This window comes from Chrysemys picta, chromosome 4, assembly GCF_011386835.1.
Source record: "Chrysemys picta bellii isolate R12L10 chromosome 4, ASM1138683v2, whole genome shotgun sequence".
Lineage (NCBI taxonomy): Eukaryota > Metazoa > Chordata > Testudines > Emydidae > Chrysemys > Chrysemys picta.
This window is the reverse complement of record NC_088794.1, coordinates 46,902,241-46,921,761: the sequence shown is the minus strand read 5'-3', so window position 1 is coordinate 46,921,761 and position 19,521 is coordinate 46,902,241. Positions and strand designations below refer to the sequence as shown.

Here is a 19,521-nt window from a genome sequence, read left to right as displayed (position 1 = left end):
CAGAGGCCCCCCCCTCCCATCCACCCCCGGACCGGTGGCCAGCACCCGGGCAGTGTGAGTGCCACTAAAAATCAGCTCGGGTGCTGCTTTTGGCACGCGTGCCATAGGTTGCCTACCCCTGACTTAGAGCGTCTTCGTTAAAGCGCTACCGCGGCGCCGATGCAGCGTTTTAAGTGTGGACTTGCCGTAAGACAGCTCATCAGTTGAGCTTATTTAAAGCTCAACCAGAAGGGAGGTCTTGAGCAACATCCGTGAACTGCATCGGTTTAATCAGCTCAGTATTGAACTTGGATGCTTCCTGCCAGTGTAAGTCTGTATTTAATACTTTTCTGTGATATGCCTCACAGTCAGCATTACGGATGGAGGTGGGAATTGAAATCTTGTGATTCTGTCTGTGTCTGCAAAGGATCCTGGGGAGAGGAGGAGATGATAGTGACTTTCCATGTTGGGGAGGTCTTCCCCAAGAATTTGTAATCTAGTTTAAGAGGAGATGCAAGTACCTTTACCAAATAAATAAGAGTAAAGTGTCAAAGGATGGGAACGGTAATAAACACAAACTCCGCTTGTGTTCCTAACTATTCAAATTTTATATCTTAACCTTATTCCTGCTTACATAATTTTCATTTAAACCCACCAATTTCTGTGGCTTCTTTTCCACTTTCTTGATATTGTGTGGACTCTGGAAAAATGGGGAAAAGATAAGGTAGAATGAAGGGAGAAGAGGAGGGGTAGAGGTGAAAGGCTGGAAGTACAGTAAGGGTCAGAATGACGAGAACATGAAGCATAGTGAGGTAAAACAATTAAACTTTTCCCTCTCTGGCTGCTGTGGGTCCCCCATCTGTGCTGGGACTCTCTGTGAGAGGAGGAGCTTTTAAGCTGTATCTTCAGAGCCTATGTGTGGGCTGAATAATTGATTGACAATAACTTACCTTCAGTTAAAACTCCAGTGTAGACAAACCCTTTCTGTGTGATGGTTCAGTACCTTGCACAGTGGCGGCCCCAATCTCAGTAGGGATCTCTGCATGTTGCTGTAATGTGAATAGTAATGTAATATTATAAAATTGGCTCATTATATTGAGGCATGCACGAATATGTTCAGAAATGTGCTGGCCTGAAGTAAACTACTGGAAAACAGTGTTGCCAAACCCCAAGATTAAAAAAAATCTGATGATGATGATGATTGATTATTATTTATTATTAATATGTTTTTGGGGTCTCTTTTGAGTTCTAAACTCCCCTCCCACTGCATGTGTGCATGACGGTATGTGTTGCCTACTCTCCCACATTTATAGCGTAAGGTGACTTTTGATTGCCTCCTGCAGCTGCTCTTTCCCCCAACCCCAAATCAATCCTATTCTCTTTCCCCCACAACATTTCAGTCTCCTCCCAGCCTCACTTCTGCTCCTCCTGGGGTTCTTCAACCCTCCCCCACACTGACCTGTGGGGGCTGCAGCAGGGTCCCCAGATCAGGGGCAGAGGGGGGCAGCTTCATGGATGTAATTTCCCTCTTCCCCCCGCCCTCCCTTTCCCAGGTGCCATCCTATTGCTCACAGGAGGGGCGGGGGAGCAGAGACCCCCTGAGCTGCTGGGCTCTTCCTACAGCCTCTTCCTCCGCCTCTCCTATGAAAATAACTGTGTCCCCTGAGAGGGAGCCGGGAAGAGTCCTGCCTGGATCCTGCAGCAGCTGTGATTGGCTGCTCTACCCTAGGGGGCAGGCCAGTGGGGAAAGCAGCCAGTCTCTGATTTCACCTATATTGCAGAGCCACACTTTCTGTTCTTGCTGCAGGTCCTTAAATGTATTTCAGACAGCTTCTCTTCAGTGATATCACAATGTTACTCTTTATTGCAGAGATAAAATGGTCTCAGTAAACATGTATTTTGAAATTGATCATCATAATGAAATGTCCTGTTAAAAGAAGGTTCCTAACCCAGGGAATATTTGTGTTTATTTTCTTTTAAATGTCTGCTGATATTTGTGGTTTTGGGAACCTGGTGATTGAAACCACCTACCACAAAGTGTAGGAGAGAAGTTGGCATGCAAGTGTTTACTTCTGTCTGAAATACCATGGAAGAAGAAAAACAACAAACTAACTTAGTAAATGTCTGTCTTTTTCTGAATTGATTAAAGCTGACATTACATCATTCTAGACTGACATAAGTATAGAAAACTGTAGGTGTTTTAAATCTCCTGACTTGTTTTTAAAAGCCTGAACTACAGAGATCTCTGGGGTTTTTCTTTGGCGTCTGTGTGAAAGTTGAGAGATCTGGGGTGGCTGGGTGGAATGTCATTAATTCCCTCCCCCACCACCATTTTTGACAGAGAGGTAGCTTGCATCTAGGCCAGTGGTTTTCAAACTTTTTTTTCTGGCGACCCAGTTGAAGAAAATTGTTGATGCCCGTGACCCAATGGAGCTGGGGATGACAGGTTTGGGGTGTGGGAGGGGGTCAGGGCTCTGGCCTGGGGGTTCTTTGGTGGGGCTGGGGATGAGGGATTTGGGGTACAGGAGGGGGCTCCAGGTTTGGGGGGGGGCTCAAGGCTGGGGCAGGGGGTTGGGGTGGATGAGGGGGTCAGGGCTGAGGGTGCAGGCTCTGAGGTGGGGCTGGTGATGAGGGGTTTGGGGTGTAGGAGGGGACTCTGTGTATGAGGGGGGCCTCAGGGATTGGGGCATAGGGCTGGGGCTCGGGCTTACCTCCAGCGGCTTCCAACCTGTCCTGGCACTGCGGATCATGATGCACCCTGGAAGCAGCCAGCAGCAGGTCTGTCTCCTAGGCGGAGGCGCGCAAGCAGCTCCACACGGCTCTCTCCCACAGGTATCGCTCCCCCCCCCCCCCCCGCTCCAGTGCAGAGCCAGTGCTCGGGGTGGGGGCAGCGTGCAGAACCCCGTGGCTCCCCCTGCCTAGGAGCCGTACCTGCTGCTGGCCACTTCCGGGGTGCAGTGCGATGTCAGAGCAGGGAGGAACTAGCCTGCCTTATCCAGATAGCACTGCCGACGGGACTTTTAATGGCCTGGTCGGCGGTGCTGATCAGAGCCGCCGCGACCCAGTGCCTTACATTCCATGACCCAGTACTGGGTCGTGACCCACAGTTTGAAAACCACTGGTCTAGGCTTTTGGGTTCACTTTTCTTTTAATTGTTTCATTTTAAACTCTTCCATAAATGTCATTGTTACTAAATAATCCTTTTCGTTGACTCTGACCCTCCAAATAGTCTTGTTAGTTACATTTTAGAAGAGTTATATGTGGGTCCTTATTTTTTTATACCCAGATGTTCCTATTAATAGATTTCGAATTTTCCCAAATAGGCTCTTGCACAGTAACTAGATATAGCTTCAGTACCATATAAAGATATACATATTGCAAAAGCAGCTGTAAAAGGCTGCATGGCAATCAATCTGATATATTTACAAAAAAAAAGTGGATGTGCAAACTAAACTCATGAAAGTGAAAATTGGGGGCTCTTTTTAAATATGGGGGATTAAATATCTCAGGTCCTCTATTAGATTCTGATTTGGGAAAAAAGTTACTGTTCAGTACAGCATTTAAAGATGATTAACTTTGAAGTATGTGCTTAAGTGATTTCCTGCATTGGAGCCCTTGTTAGGGATTTTCACTTTAAGAACCCCATTAAAAGAGTTGGTAGAGTTTGCTACTGTGTCCCTTCAGAAAGCTATATTTGGGAATGTGGGGGCATTTTGCAGAACCTAATGTTGTGTGTGTAGCATAAAGATTTTAAGCCATTTCAGTCAATACAGAAGTGTAATTCTAAATATTACTGTAGAAGAACAGAACAAACCCAACAAATTCCAAATCAACTTCCTTTGCTGCTTAATGATTATGTACAAGATAATAAATGAGGGGTTGAAATGTGGTGGGGTTTTTTTTGTTTTGTTTTTTTCCTTTTGCAGGTGTTGCTGAAGTCTCTGGATTTATTTAAAGCATGCTATTTCATGTAATTCTGCCCAATTGTTACAGCAGCTGTCACCAACTGCATGCTTGCTAACTGCATTCTAGTAAGAAGGCAAAGGTTATTTTGGGAGGCAAATTTTGTTTGCCTTTATTAAAAAAAAAAATAAAAAAAAATAAAGAAAGAAAGTATTAAAAATCACAGTTGAAGTGAGCCAGAGCAGCAAGACCCATGATGGTTAAATTTTATTCTCTGGATATTAAATTCATCCCAGTACAGAGGCTCCAAATGAGGCTTTATGGGTCACTAAGGCCTTCCATTACTCGATGGGGAAAGCCAGCACCATGCCCATGCTGCACTTAAATCTCACTTAAACCCTATTTTGAGGGTTTACATAGGTCTTAAGTGGTGCATAGGCCTTGGACTGGGCCCTTGCATGGCGTGAATTTCATCATCTCCTCTTAAGGGAATTTTAGAATATGGCTTTTAAAGAAGGCATTAGTTTAACATGTAGTTAATTACCACTGCAGTGATGTCTTGGCCATAGAAAACAGTTGCGCAAGAATTCCCGTCCTCTGAAGTGTATTTATTGATGACATTTCTGATGGCTTATTAATGTTCCATTTTTATAGCTATTAATATGCTTAAGAAGTATGTGTTAGGAAAATGTGGCATCAGATCTTTTGAGCTGGCTAATTTTGTATGAAATATTGTGCATTGGTCACTTCTAGCTGTATAATTACTGAATAGTTCACATTATTCAATTGTAATGCAGTGTTGTTTTTATTTGTTATATAGCACTATGCCAGTATATACAGGCCTCTAAAACCCGAGATGGTGCCGGCTGTTTCATTGCAAGTGCAGTAGAAGGTAAAAGGAAAAAGAAAAGAAAAACAGCACAAACTTTCTAGCTCTTTCAATATCTTTTGTGTCCTTTGACCTCTTAACTTCCTAGATTCTCTCTTCACAGCTGACTTTTTTTTTTATATAGTATGGGGTGGATTTCCAGACTGTCAGTCTCCAAGAAGAAAATTTGAGGAGATTTTTAAGTGATGTCACTTGTGTGTCTGTCTCAAGCTCTGTCTTAAGCTCTTTGCTTCATCTTTGCATCTCTTGTCTATTTGTGCTTTTCATGGGTAATACCATTCAGATTATGTTCTGCAATGTATTCTATTGCTGTGCTCCAAACAGAGTTTGAAATAACCCAAATGCAGCTTCTACAGTTGCTGCTAAGAAATAAAGACAAAACAGTAACTGTAGACTGCCTCTAGCACATTCATATTTCATGAAAAGCACAGATAAATAATTGTGTATAAATGTTACCAGTGCTAATACTTTTCAGTCTAATTACATGCTAACTATCTTGCATTTTCTGTTTCTGTTAAAGGGATTGTCTGTACTTAATCCATTTATCTTCACGTTTGGCTACTGATATTTTGCTTTCTGGCCTTGTGTGAAAGAGCTTGGAAAGAGAATTAAATGATTGACTTGATATTTTTTCTTTCACTTTTTCAGGTGAAAATTTTGAACAGACTCCATTAAGACGCACATTTAAGTCCAAAGTTCTTGCTCGTTATCCTGAGAATGTAGAATGGAATCCTTTTGACCAGGATGCAGTGGGAATGGTCAGTACAACATCATGTGCTCTTTGTTTCTGTTGGTTTTTAAGACTAGTACTCCCTTTACTATAATGATTAAAAATAAATGCCCAGCTGGACTTTTTCAAGAAATTATCTTTTGATAATGGCAAAATAAAAAGCTGTAGTACAAAATGTTAACTACTAATTGACAAGTTGCTCTAAATTTTGCAGATAAATGAAACCATTCCCATTTGATTTTATACTTGGAGAATAGAAAAAAAAAAAAGGCATTTGCCCTTAAAATAACTGATTATTTTCATATTCTCATGCAATTTTAGGGCAGAAGGGAGGTCATCTAGTTCATCCCCCTGTGCTGAGGCAGGACTCATGATGAATCTTTTTTTTTTTTTACCCTTATTCTGCAGTATGCCAGAGAGTAGTCTGTTGGAGTAGAAGTGAGGGAAAATTAGTCCTTTTGTGATTAATGATTAGTTGTTCCATCTACATCTATTTTTCTTTTTCAGGGAATGGAATTTAACTTCTTACCTCAATATTTTTACTGTGCTTTATATAAAACAGATGTTCTTCTTTTAAAAGCAAAAATCATGATCAAAACATTTTTTCTTCCACTATTTTTGTAGGGTGTAATTCTGTTCCTATTGAAGTCAATGACAAAGTTCCTGTGAACTTCAGTGGAAATCAGATGTGGCCTTGCGCTGCATGCCTTTGTTCTGTGTAATAACTCTCAGTTTTAATGTGTTTGACACTACCTAATGTAATAATGTCTTACAAAGTCTGTTTAGAGAGAAATGAAATGTAATGTCAGTTCTCAGCATTCTCAAATGCTGTCTGTTTATTGCCAAAAAATTTGAAAGAACAATCAAAATGTAATGTAGTATTTATTTAACTTTTCCCACTTCTTTTGTTTTCTTTTATAGCTGTGTATGCCTAAAGGGCTTGCTTTCAAGACCCAAGCCGATTCCAGAGACCCTCAGTTCCATTCGTTTATAATCACCCGTGAAGATGGCTCGCGGACATTTGGGTTTTCTCTCACATTTTATGAGGAAGTTACCAGCAAGCAAATCTGTAGTGCAATGCAGACATTATATCATATGCACAATGCTGAATATGACATTCTGCATATTCCACCCACAAATGACAAAGATAGCTGTAGCAGCATAGAAGACTGTAATGGAACTTCTGTATCAAAGCTACAGCGTTTTAACTCGTATGATATTAGCAGAGACACACTGTATGTCTCTAAGTGCATTTGTCTTATTACCCCAATGTCTTTCATGAAGGCTTGTAAGAAAGTACTAGAGCAACTTCACCAAGCTGTAACTTCTCCTCAACCACCACCATTACCTTTGGAAAGTTACATCTACAATATTCTCTATGAGGTTCCTCTTCCTCCAGCAGGGAGATCCTTAAAATTTTCAGGTGTTTATGGACCAATTATTTGCCAGAGACCAAGCACCAGTGAACTGCCATTATTTGACTTTCCAGTTAAAGAAGTTTTTGAATTACTTGGAGTGGAAAATGTGGTTCAGCTCTTTACTTGTGCTCTTCTGGAATTTCAGATACTGCTTTATTCACAGCGTGAGTACTCTTGTCTTGTCCTGTGTAACTAATGGTGTCTAATTTTTTTTTTTAATAGAGATTCAAAAAATAAATAGCTGTAATAAACTGCTATTGGCATGTCACTGCTGTCAGTGTGTTCCTGCTGTCAGAGTGATTTAAATCAGACCTCACTGGAAACTGAAGGCCCTCAGCAACTCTGAAAATCATAGTACCTAACTTCAGGCACTTAAAGTAAGGCCAGTATTTTCAAACTTAATATCCCGTATGCATGTAATGACATGAGACAGGACAGGAAAGCTGGCCACCTGCTTTCTTTGCAAAATCACCATTAATTAGAGGAATAAATGGATGGTTTCTCCCCCATTTCTCCCCAACTTGCTGAATTCCTGCTCTGACTTCACTCAACGAGTGGCATCTTAGGCTTGGTCTACACTGCGGGGGGGGGCGGGGAATCGACCTAAGATACACAACTTCAGCTATGAGCATAGTGTAGCTGAAGTCGACGTATCTTAGTTCAACTTACCTCACATCCTCACGGCGCAGGGTCGATTGCCGCAGCTCCCCCGTCGACTTTGCTTCCGCTTCTTGCGGAGCTGGAGTTCAGCAGTCGACGGGAGAGCGATTGGGGATCGATTTATCGTGTCTACACTACACACGATAAATCAATCCCCGATAGATCGAACGCTATCCGCCGATTCGGCGGGTAGTGTAGACATACTCTTACATGTGGTTTACACATAAGTTAGGTCGACACAGCTACGGCACTCAGTGGTATAAAAAATTCACAGTCCTGAGCACTGTTGTTGTGCTGACCTAATCTCTGGTATAGATGCAGCTAGGTCGATGGAAGAATGCTTCTATCAACCTTGCCGCCTTTTCTTGGGGATGTGTAATTCCTACACTGATGGAAAAAGCTCTTCTGTCATTGCAGGAAGTGTCCACGCTATAGTGTTACAGCAGCATAGCGATGGTGCTATAGCTATGTCACTGAACTGCCTGTGGTATAGACATATGCAGTTGTAAATGGGTTGGATAAAAATCAATGATTTTTTTTAATCAAAAATCAGTTTATTTTATTTAAATAGGTTTTTTCCTCAAAAAACATTTTATCAAAAAATCCGATCTAAAGAAAGTTTTAATTGAGTTACATTATAGCTCAAAGATATCTCATCATGGAATAGGGATTATAAATCTAATTCTATAGTATGAAACAATATATTCATGTAAAGTCTAAGAAAAGTTTTGTAAATGCGTTCCAATAGTTCATGGATTAGGGACCGAATCTTATGGGGTTTCAGGGACTTCTGTATAAATTATTTAGGTTAATCTTTCTATCTACCCAAGGGGACTCAGTGCTCAGTCTAGAAGATGCCATCAGAGATGCTTAGTTTTGCAGCTTTCAAACTGTGGAGTTGTGCCCCCAGAGATAACATGGTTGTTAACAGCAAAAAATGTTTTTAAATAAATAATATATAAAGGTGAGAAATAACAGACCTCAATTCTATTGTCCCACTACAAATTTGTGTACACGGAGTCAATCCCTTACCCCTCTCTAAAAGTACAAAGTTTCAAAAAGTTCAATGAATAGAAGATTGTTGGGGGCAGAATAGATCGGGAAATGGAGGAGAAGTCTGAAGATAAATGTGAGAAGGGAAGGACAGGCACTAGAAACAAAAGTGAAACTGTTTGAGTAGTATATTCTAGAAGTCTTGAGTCTTTCAGTGTAGCCTTCATTGATTTGAGTTCTACCATACCTTCTCATATTAGAAGGGAAAACCTATAATGGCAGCAGGCTGTAAAAGAGACCCAGTTTGGGAATATTTTAATGAATTTCCGCTACCTGTGGGTAAGACAGGCATGCATGCAAAATGCAAACAGTGCAACAAAGAAATGCAAGGTCTGGTTTCCTGAATGAAACAACATCATGAGAAGTGTTCCTTCTCAGGAGGAAGCTGCGTTGAAGATGACAAAGGAACATGTCTGAACATGCAGGATCTTCAGGTTGGCAAACTTTTTTTTATTTCATACTTCTTTCTTAAGGACTGCCTGTCTTTCTTCTGGAATATTCTTGAATTCTCATGTTTGAGCAAAAAATATAGTTGTTACTCTATGGTACTATCATTTTAGATGCAGTTGTGATATAAAAATAAATAACTGAAATAGGCAGATCTTCCTTTTACAATTTTACCTTTAAAGTAGTACCAAGTGTCAGTGAATGCAATGAGTAATACTAAATGAGTAGTATGGTAATAATAATTAAATAACTGCATTGACTTATTTTGTGTAGGAGAATCCATCCTCCACATACAGGATTCTGAAGACAATCCATCTTCAAGATCATCATCGTTTTCTATAGTTTCAGAGTTATCTGCCAATTATAGTGTTTCAGTCACATCATGTATGTCACATAGCCACAGTATATCGCCTGTAGCAAAAAGAAAAAGACAATCTCCATCATCCAGAAACAACCATAGATAAATTTTGTGATAAGAAGCAGCAGATTACAAAAAGAAGTAATTGATGAAAAAATTGCCCGGTTTGTTTATGCAATAACCTCTCCTTTCTGTATGACTGAGAACCCACTCTTCATTAACATGGTTCAGTCATTAAGACCAGGATATAGTCCATCCAACAGAGCAGATGTCGCAGGCAAATTGCTGGATAAAGTATACGATAGAGAAATTGAGCAGCGTGGAAAAAGTCTAGAGGGTGAAATTGTTAACCTGAGTCTTGATGGGTTGAGCAATGTCCACAATGATCCTGTTGTGTGTGCTGGTGTGACAACAGAAGAAGGGAATGTCTTCCTTACAGAAACAATTGATACATCAAGAAATGCACACACAGCAGAATACTTACAAGAAGTCTCAGTAAAAGCTATAACAAACTGAAAAAAAATTAATGTCTAGTACGCAGCTTGGTCACAGACAATGCTGCAAATGGATCCAAGATGAGAAGAAATTATTTAGAAGAGCGTGAAGAGAGTCCCAAGCTAATAACATACGGTTGCAGTGCTCATTTGATGCATCTCCTAGCCAAAGATGTCAGTGTTCCAGAAATAAAGGCTCATGTTGTTGAAATTGCAAAATACATCCGTAACAACCACTTTGTAGCAGCTGCTCTGAAAAAAGTGGGAGGAACCAAGCTAACTCTCCCACAAGACGTGCGCTGGAATTCAGTAGTGGACTGCTTCGAGCACTATATCAAGAACTGACCTAATCTGATGACTGTTTGTGAACAAAATCGTGAAAAAATAAATGGCAGTGTCACAGCCAAAGTTCTCAACATTGGGCTTAAGAGAAATGTTGAACACACGCCGAGTACCCTAAAGCCTATTTCTGAAGCCTTGAACAAAATGTAGGGAAATAGCTATTTTATTGCTGATGCTGTTGAAATTTGGAAGGAACTGAGTGAGACCTTAAAAAGAGAAATATGCAATGACAGAGTTAAATAACAAGCATTAAAAAAACGAATGGGACAAGTACTATCTCCAGCTCATTTTCTTGCAAATATTCTGAATACTTGGTACCAGGATTAAACCTTAACTACGGAAGAAGAGGAGTTGGCTATGACATGAACATCCAACAATCATCCTTCCGTAATGCTAACTATAATAAACTTCAGAGCTAAGGGTGAACCATTCAAGAAATATATGTTTGCTGATGATGTTTTAAAGAAAGTCACGCCAGTGAAACTGGTGGAAGTCACTTAAGCACTTGGATTCAGAGACCGTTGAAGTGATAATTTCACTTTTAACACCGCTGGCTTCTTCTGCCGGTGTAGAAAGAATATTTTCTTCTTTTGGATTAATTTATTCCAAATTGAGAAATCATTCGGGACCCGAAAAAGCAGGAAAACTTACTTTTTTTTTTCCAGATTATGAGCAAACAGAAAAATGAAGGTGAAGACGACTGAGTTAGCTGCAGAAGCCAATATTTTAAGTTTTTCTCATGTTGACCTGATTGACATAGTCAACTATTTTAGTTAAAAACAATTTAAACAAAAACAAACCTGATTTAAAAAAAAACTTGAATGTTTAAATTAAAAAATTCATATGCTTCTTTTGTTAAAATACTATGTTTGCTGTTGAAGAAAAAAAATCCAGAATATATAACATTGTTGTTTTGGTTAAATAAAACAATTTAAATGTCTGTCTGGTGATGTTCTCCTCCTAATACAGCATGGAAAGAAAATCCTCCAAATATTAATGATTAACCTGTTGAATTGGAGATAGTTCACCTCCCTGTGACTTCATAAATATCTGCTTCAATTACCTTTGGTAAATGAAATAACCAAACAATCATTCATTTTCTGATATAGCTGTAAAACTAATCTGAAATTTTTTTCAAAATAAATCACTTTAAAAATGTATAGTGTGTATCTTCTAAAAATGAAACCTACATCTATCTCTGAGTTGTGAAGAATTTGTATTAAGGTTATAACAACCAACAAGAATTCACTTTTATGTAGAAATCCCATGATTAAATCAAGTCTTTCTGACTAGTGATTAAAGTCACGATTTAAATCAATTTGATTTAAATCAAATCCACCCTGGCTGTAAACATACAATGAACTGTATGCTCCGAGTGGCATTTCAAAAGGCATACAGTTAATTGTATACAAGAACCCAAAAAAAATTGTGCAACCACATTTCCTGGTTGGACAAGTCATTTGAAAAATAAAATTTAAATCTCCATTTTCTGTCAGGCCCTGAGCCAACTCTCATTGAAGTCCAATGATATAAATTAAGATATAAAACATTTTAGAAGGAGTGGCAAGTGCTAGATTAGATCAGCATTTGCTTTCACATGGTTTGTTTTGTTTTCTACATCATTTTTTATGTAACACCTTTGCAAAAGTCTTAAACACACCAGATTTCAGTTGCTACATTAATCTTTTGTCAACTCTAGGCTTCTCTGTTGGTGTAATTCCATTGCAGGAAGTGGAGTTATGCCCACAGAGAATTTTGACTTTTCATTATATTTCCAAGAGTTGTTGCCAGTTGTGCAGTCCCGCCAGCAGTAGCAATGGTGGATGTGCTAGTATAGACTGCATGTCCGCGGTCTAGTCACTGATGGCAAAGAAAGTCAAGGGCACGGTAAATCCCAAGGTAGCTTGTGTTAATTACATCATCTGCTGGTTTCCAGTATGATTTCCCACCCCCGCCCCATTTAGAATGATCTCTGAAATAAGTGGAATACAAATAAAATGTGTGTAAAATGACTAATCGCTTATAAAATATGTCCTACCTCTTCAGCAATAACTTATGCAGATCTACTGTACCCTGCATGTGCAACACAATATTCAGTTACACAAAGGAATGCTAATGCAAGGTGTTTGGGGAACTATCAGAACTATGTGTATATTAGGAGCTGAAATGTGTGTCTATATAATTGGGATTGGACATGATTCAGGTATGGTCAAAATAATCAGGCATCTTTCTGTATTGTTGCAGTGAATTCATATACTTGAGCCGTTGTATTGTGTGGTTTCTTCACTAGTTAGCTACATGAGAAAAGTAGTATAAAATGGGTTCATTTACTTTTTTAAATTCAAATATAGAATAAGTTATGACACCATGTAACGATCCCTTTGTGGATTTACAAAACAAACGTATAGTAACTTTTTTTTTTATTTTTATTTTGGGAATCACTAGAATACGCATCTAGTAGGCAGATTTCTCAGTCTCTCTTTGGCGGTTCAGTAATAGTTTCTGGGTTTTTCTTTTTTGGTGGTTGCAACAGATGTTTCCCATAAGATACTTCATAAAATTTAAATCTGTTATCCTTCTTATAATCTGGTTGACAAATGATAGTATGATCAAACTAGCTTGTAGTCACCCTGGAGACATGTCCAGTAACAGATTTGTGTACATGTAGCTAGTCAAAAGGAATGAAGGAAGAAATAAATATAGTGCCATGGGTACTGGGTGAACCCCCTTTCATACCCTCATAAGTGTATCCCTCAGATGACAGGCTTCACTTCCTTCACCTCTTTTTCAAGGGTAGAACCCCATGGTTCAACCACAGTTAGATCTGTGGATTGCAGCCCCCGTTTCCCGACAGTACGCCCAACTGTATTCGTTGCAAAGAACTTCCCTCTTAAAATTTTGTGACCATGAACTAATTTAAAATGAATCCAAACAACTTTTACAAACCACATTTTATTCACCCAAAGGTACGTAACTATCAGACTGTGACAACTGAACACCCCTTCTCTAGAAGAAAAGTTTTTAATTGTGTAGTAGTATCATTTTGATCTCAGGCCCTCAGCCTTGTCACATTAGCTGTGTAACTTGGCCTGGTGCCTGGAAGAAGCATCTTCCCAATTAGTGGCCCATCCATTGTTCCCTTAATTCCCTTCAAGTTCTTTACTCAGAGGTATCTTATGTCGGATCATTGTTTGATTTCCTGCTTGCTCTTTATATCAGCCCCTTTTGATTTAATTCCCTTTAGCCAGTCTTAACAGTATCATGTAGGTAAACTGAGGTACACATAATATTCATAAAAATGACTCTCTCCTGTTCTTCACGTATAGGTATATCTGTTCACTAACAAAAGAAGCTTTATATAGAAGGTTGTTAACTTTTTTGATCGTGGATGTCCTTAATGTTTTAGTTTGCCTCAAGTGGTCATACTCCGTTGCTAACATAAGTTACTACTTGACTTTGCTAGAGTTGCCAATGGCCCAGGAGATTGCATTGGTTCCTTTCTGTTTTATTAAAATGCTGTAGACACAACTGAACTTTCTTTGAGATTTGTCTTGAAATGGAACTGGCAAGTGCTTTGAAGTGATTAGACGTTTGCTTTGTTTTATCCTAGCTCCTATGAGTGCTCCTGTATCCTTTGCTGAAATGCACTTTATTTATTTATTTATTTATTTATTTTTAATTGACTACAGCAAAACCTCTGGGAAAATTGCAACAGATATCCCTACTCTTTTTCTAACATCAGTATTGTTAATTGTTTGTTTTTTCCTCTTTCAGAAGAGGAAGAACACCACTGTAATAAAGCTGTGGGCACTTGTTTTGGTACTTACAATGACACACTCAATCTAAAAATTGTCTAAATTTTTTTTTTATATAATCAATGGTGTTACTGGTAACGTTTGCCACTGGGACTAGAGAAAAAGTTTGGTTTTGTTTTCCAGCTTGTTTACTTTATATACTTAACTATATTTTGTATATAATTTTCACTGTTTGCCAATATATGATCAGTTTGATTTCCTGTTTTGTTTATGTGGGGTTTTTCAAACAGCAAGAAGGGAAAACACTTTTAAAACAGGGAAGTTTGATTAAAAAAACCTCGAAATTTGGCAGGGGAACTCAGAGGGAAGTAGAATGTGAAATCATTTAAACTAATTTTTAACATGGTCTAGATTTTGTTGACAGTTGTGTCTGAGCATGGATTTAGGGGCTGAACTTTAAACACCCAAATTTGAAAATTTTGCTCTAAAAACTTAACTTTTTTTTTTTTAAATCAGTCATGAAACCTGATTTTTTCCAATTACGTGACAATATAATTGGTTAGAACAATTTCTGATATGCTCTTTATGTCAGATCTGATCACTGTACTAGTTTAGTAGAGCTTGACTAAAAAGCATACAGATCTGAAAATCTAAAAGTTAGAATGCTTGTCTACACAGGATGCTATGTTGTATTAACTTCAGTTTCTTTACCTTAAAGAGCATTGTGTCTAGACATGAACTTTTTAAAGTAAATTATTTGGAATCTTAAATTGCAGTAAGTAATCCTCCCTGGAACAGGAGGAAGTTGATTTCCCAGTGAGTTTGTTCACTTTAAAGTTTGCATGGACTACTTAAGTACTTTACTTCTGACAGGTTTCAGAGTAGCAGCCGTGTTAGTCTGTATCCGCAAAAAGAACAGGAGGACTTGTGGCACCTTAGAGACTAACAAATTTATTAGAGCATAAGCTTTCGTGGACTACAGCCCACTTCTTCGGATGCATATAGAATGGAACATATATTGAGGAGGTTGATGGATTTCCACTCCATACGGCTAAATGCAGTGCCTTGCATAATGAAAGGTTTCCACGAAAGCTTATGCTCTAATAAATTTGTTAGTCTCTAAGGTGCCACAAGTCCTCCTGTTCTTTTTGCGGATACAGACTAACACGGCTGCTACTCTGAAACCTTTCATTATGCAAAGCACTGCATTTAGCCGTATGGAGTGGAAATCCATCAACCTCCTCAATATATGTTCCATTCTATATGCATCCGAAGAAGTGGGCTGTAGTCCACGAAAGCTTATGCTCTAATAAATTTGTTAGTCTCTAAGGTGCCACAAGTCCTCCTGTTCTTTTTACTTCTGACAGTCCTCCAACTAGTATCCCACACTGCATTTATTCACTCCTGGATTGGTCTGTTTTTGTACCTGTATGCCCTCTACTGCTCTGAGTCATCTTGATTGGATGTTACTTCTCCATTTAAATGCTGTATCAGGTAGTGGTAGTGAGTTCACACACCCAGAGTAATGTACCCATTATAGCAGCCGGCTGCTCCGGGCTTCCATGTGGATCTCTTAAGAGATCCTGGACTTGATTGCCCTTTCTGGAGAGCTGCGTGTCTAGCCCCATCTAGAGAAGAGTCACCAGAATGTAGAGACCTGCGAGAGCAAATGAAGGTGAAGGGGTGCTGGCGAAGTCAAAGCAAAGGAACTATAGCAGAACTTCCTGAAGAAAATGGAGGACATGTTCTTGGAACTTGTGACTGCATCCCAAGAGAGGACTGCTAAGGCAGAAATGTGGAGGGATGGTTTCCTGGATACTCTAAGGCTTATAAGTGAGCGCAATAGCCCTGGAGATGGACATAATGCAGAGAGTACAGAGACAAACAGCTGTGATAGAGCAGGTTTTGTTACGAAGATCCTGCATTGCATGCCAACCTGGCAATATCCTGCAAATTATGGAGAACACACCATACTGGGATCATCATTTACATCATCCTAATTACAGGCCTTTCCCACAACAGTTGATTATATTGGCGATGGAGAACACTTTTGGGCACATTGCATACAGGAGTCTGAACACTTCATAGTTTGGCCATGCCTTAGTTCCATTTAAACTAATGGAACTAAGGCATGGCCAAGCTTGCACTAGATTCTTGGTTAACTACATTCTTGGTTAATGCAGTAAAAATCTTTGTTAAACTTGGCTGCAAAACTTCACTGAGGTATAGCTCCACCTATACATTACATAACATTCCTCCCAGTGGTATCAGTTCCTAATCAAATAAATACACAAACACATTTCAGTCATTTCCTTGGTTACAGTACATTCATTACTCACAACTATTGGCTTCACCCCTTCCTCTCACCCACCCACCATGTGCTCTCATTGCTCACAGATATTTTGAAAAATATGGTACTTATTACACAGGATACATACTGATGAGAAACATCCAGCCTTGTCATGAAAGACCATCCACCTTCTTCCAAATGCACACTCCACTGTCATTCTGCAGCTAATCGGGATATAGTTAAACAGGTCTTTTCTCCTATCCAAGTGTCCAGTAAAAGGCTTCATAAGCCAGGAAAACAGAGGGTAAGCTGGTCTCCCAGAATAACACCATTAATGTCCAGAGTGGTATGGGGAGCAAAAACTCCCTTGCTTGCTCCAGAAACAGGCCAGCGTTTCTAAAGATCCTGGCATCATGGACCTTTCCAGATCACACCACACTAGTATTTGTGAACCTTCCCCAGTGATCAACCAGGCCTTGCAGCAACATGGAGAAATACCCTTTCCCGTTCATAAAGTCTCGGACTTGGTGTGGAGGGCAAAGAATAGGCATGTGAGTTCCATCAGTAGCTCCTGTACAGTTCAGGAACTTTATCCATGCAAAACTGTCAATAACGTCTCTTGTACTGCAACACTTTGTGACCCAGCATATCAGAATCACCTGAATAGCATTACAAACTTCCATGACATCAGCACTGACAACTGATCTACCATTACCAAACTGGTTAGCTACTGACTAGTAGCAATCAGGGGTGGCAAGCTTCCAGATGGTGATGGTCTCTCACTTCTAGCCTAGATGAACTTACTACCAGGGTGCACAACTGTGTGGAAAACTGTACTCAGAGTAGTTACTGGTGGTTCACAGTCAAACTGGAAGGGCATATTGAATAGAGTCCCACAGGAATCTGTACTGGGTCTGATTCTATTCAGTATTTTCATAAATTAGGGAGATTTAGGTTAGATGTTAGGAAAAACTTCCTAACTTTAAGGACAGTTAAACACTGGAACAAATTACCTAGGGAGGTTGTGGAATCTCCATCATTGGAGGTTTTTAAGAGCAGGTTAGACAAACACCTGTCAGGGAAGGTCTAGATGATGCTTAGTTCTCCCTGAGTGCAGGGAATTGGACTAGATGACCCAACAGGGTTCCTTCAAGTCCTACATCTCTGTGATTCTCCATGCTGAGGGGAATTCATGTTGGTGTTCTGCTGGCTTCAGCTCCAGGGTGAGTTCTGCGCAGTTTTCTAGGAAAGTAGTCTTTGTCATCCCTGTTCTAATCACTACTCTCTCCCACTAGTCACTGGGAATTGACCGAGCCCAGAAGCAGCACTCTGCTGAGTAAAACTGCTCCAGATAAATGCTCTGCAGAAGTAACTGTTCAATTTCCTCTTCCTCCTCCTCTTGTAGCCATATTCCTACAGCATCCAAATCCGTCCAGCTGCATGACTGCCATGATGGTGGCGCTCAGCAGGCCCTCCCTGGTGCCTCACAGCAATTCGAAAACAGCACTGACAAAATACAGATGTATTATGGGAAGCCACGAGAGAAATCACATGAGTTTTTAGACTCCACGTTCCAAAATTCCTATTGGTTCCAGTACGCATCTTCGCCCAATGCACTGCAAGAAAAAGTAGAGCACAAAGCTGAGTGGCGGAACATTGCACCATGACATCTGCCCAGAATGCTGTGTACCTAATTTGAAAAAAGCTCAGAGCCATGTGGATGCTATGAGTAAAAGGAAATTACCTGCAAGCTGGCATTACAAAGCAGTGTGGATGCACTTCTGTTTGATATAGTTAAATGGCTGCACATAGAGCAAACAAACTAATCTGATTTAACATCCCCATGTAGACAAACCTTTAAGTATAAAAACATCCAGTGTTCAAAAAATATAACAAGTTAGTTTTTAAAGTCCGAATGCTTTGCTTTTTCTGTTTGCCAGAAGCTGGGAATGGGCGACAGGGGATGGATCACTCGATTATCTGTTCTATTCTGGGGTACCTGGCATTGGTCACTGATGGAAGACAGGATACTGGGCTGGATGGACCTTTGGTCTGACCCAGTATGGCTGTTCTTATGTTCTTAAATACAAAATAACAACACCCTTGTATTTATTGATAATTATTGCCCAATTCATGTTTGTTTAGAAGATATATTTGTATTCAGTGACTGGAGCAGTTATTTTCTCCTCAGATATTGTCAGTAAATTCTTAGCTTGAGCCAAAAATAATCAGTAAATATTGAAAAAGGTTTGTCCAACACTACTGTTCGGATGAGGCCTAGAAATGACTTTTTTTTAAAAATGACAAGGTGGGTGAGTTAGTATCTTATTGGACCATCTTCTGTTAATGAGAGAGAAGCTTTTGAGCTATGCAGAGCTCTTCAGATCTGGAAAAGGTATTCAGTGTGTCACAGCTAAATGCAAGGTGGAACAGATTGTTTAGCATAGGTAGTTAACACATTCTAGGAGACCATTCAAGGTGAAGTGACTTTTTAACGTGTCTGCAGTCATAGGACAAAAAAGGGGGATTAGTGGGTTACAGATTGTTGTAATAAGCCATAAATCCCATGTCTTTGAGATCATGATTTTTAGTGTCTTGCGAAGTTATGAATTTAAGCTCGCCGGCTCGCCTTTTGAAGGTGTCGTGCAGGTTTTCTTTGAAGATGAGGACTAAGAGGTCAGGTATGGAGTGATTGTTTTGAGAAGCGTTCACCCACAGGTGACATGGGGTTTTTGTGTCTCATTATTTTTCTGTGAGAGATAGAGACTGGAGTCATTGTCTGACTTCACCCTGGGGTGGGTTTGTGGGAGATGAGGTTGTAAAGTTTCTCTTGGAGTTGCTTGGGGAAAGATTTGATGATATCCTTAAATTCCTGAGTGAATTGTGGCGTGGGGTGGTCTTTGATTCTTGCTTAGGAGTAAGTTGGCTGGCCTTATTGATGTAGCCGTCCTGGTTGAGAACTATGATGGCATCCCCTTTGTCTGCTGGTTTGATCATTATCAGGTGGTTGGATATCAGAGACTATATAAAAACAACAAGAAGTCTGGTGGCACCTTAAAGAGTAACAGATTTATTTGGGCATAAGCTTTCGTGGTTTTTAGCCATGAAAGCTTATGCTCAAATAAATCTGTTAGTCTTCAAGGTGCCACCAGACTCCTTGTTGTTTTTGTAGATACAAACTAACACGGCTACCCCCTGATACA

At 39.8% G+C, this 19,521-nt stretch overlaps 1 protein-coding gene across 8 annotated transcripts in view; it reads left to right on the top strand.

Annotated features, from left to right (window-relative positions):
* DENND5A (DENN domain containing 5A) overlaps positions 1–19,521 on the top strand; it is a 98,581-nt gene that overhangs the window by 27,024 nt on the left and 52,036 nt on the right. For 5 of the 8 annotated variants that reach the window (XR_010600511.1, XM_005291704.5, XM_005291702.5 and 2 more), the window contains exons 2-4: positions 4,703–4,774; positions 5,420–5,529; positions 6,423–7,083. Coding sequence is in view for 7 of the 8 variants with exons in the window: in XM_005291704.5 (XP_005291761.2) it covers positions 4,703–4,774; positions 5,420–5,529; positions 6,423–7,083 (843 nt within the window). In the remaining variant the exon portion in view is untranslated. The remainder of the gene's footprint in view (positions 1–4,702; positions 4,775–5,419; positions 5,530–6,422; positions 7,084–19,521) is intronic. The other 3 variants (XM_008163794.4, XM_005291703.5, XM_005291700.5) reach the window with 1 other exon arrangement.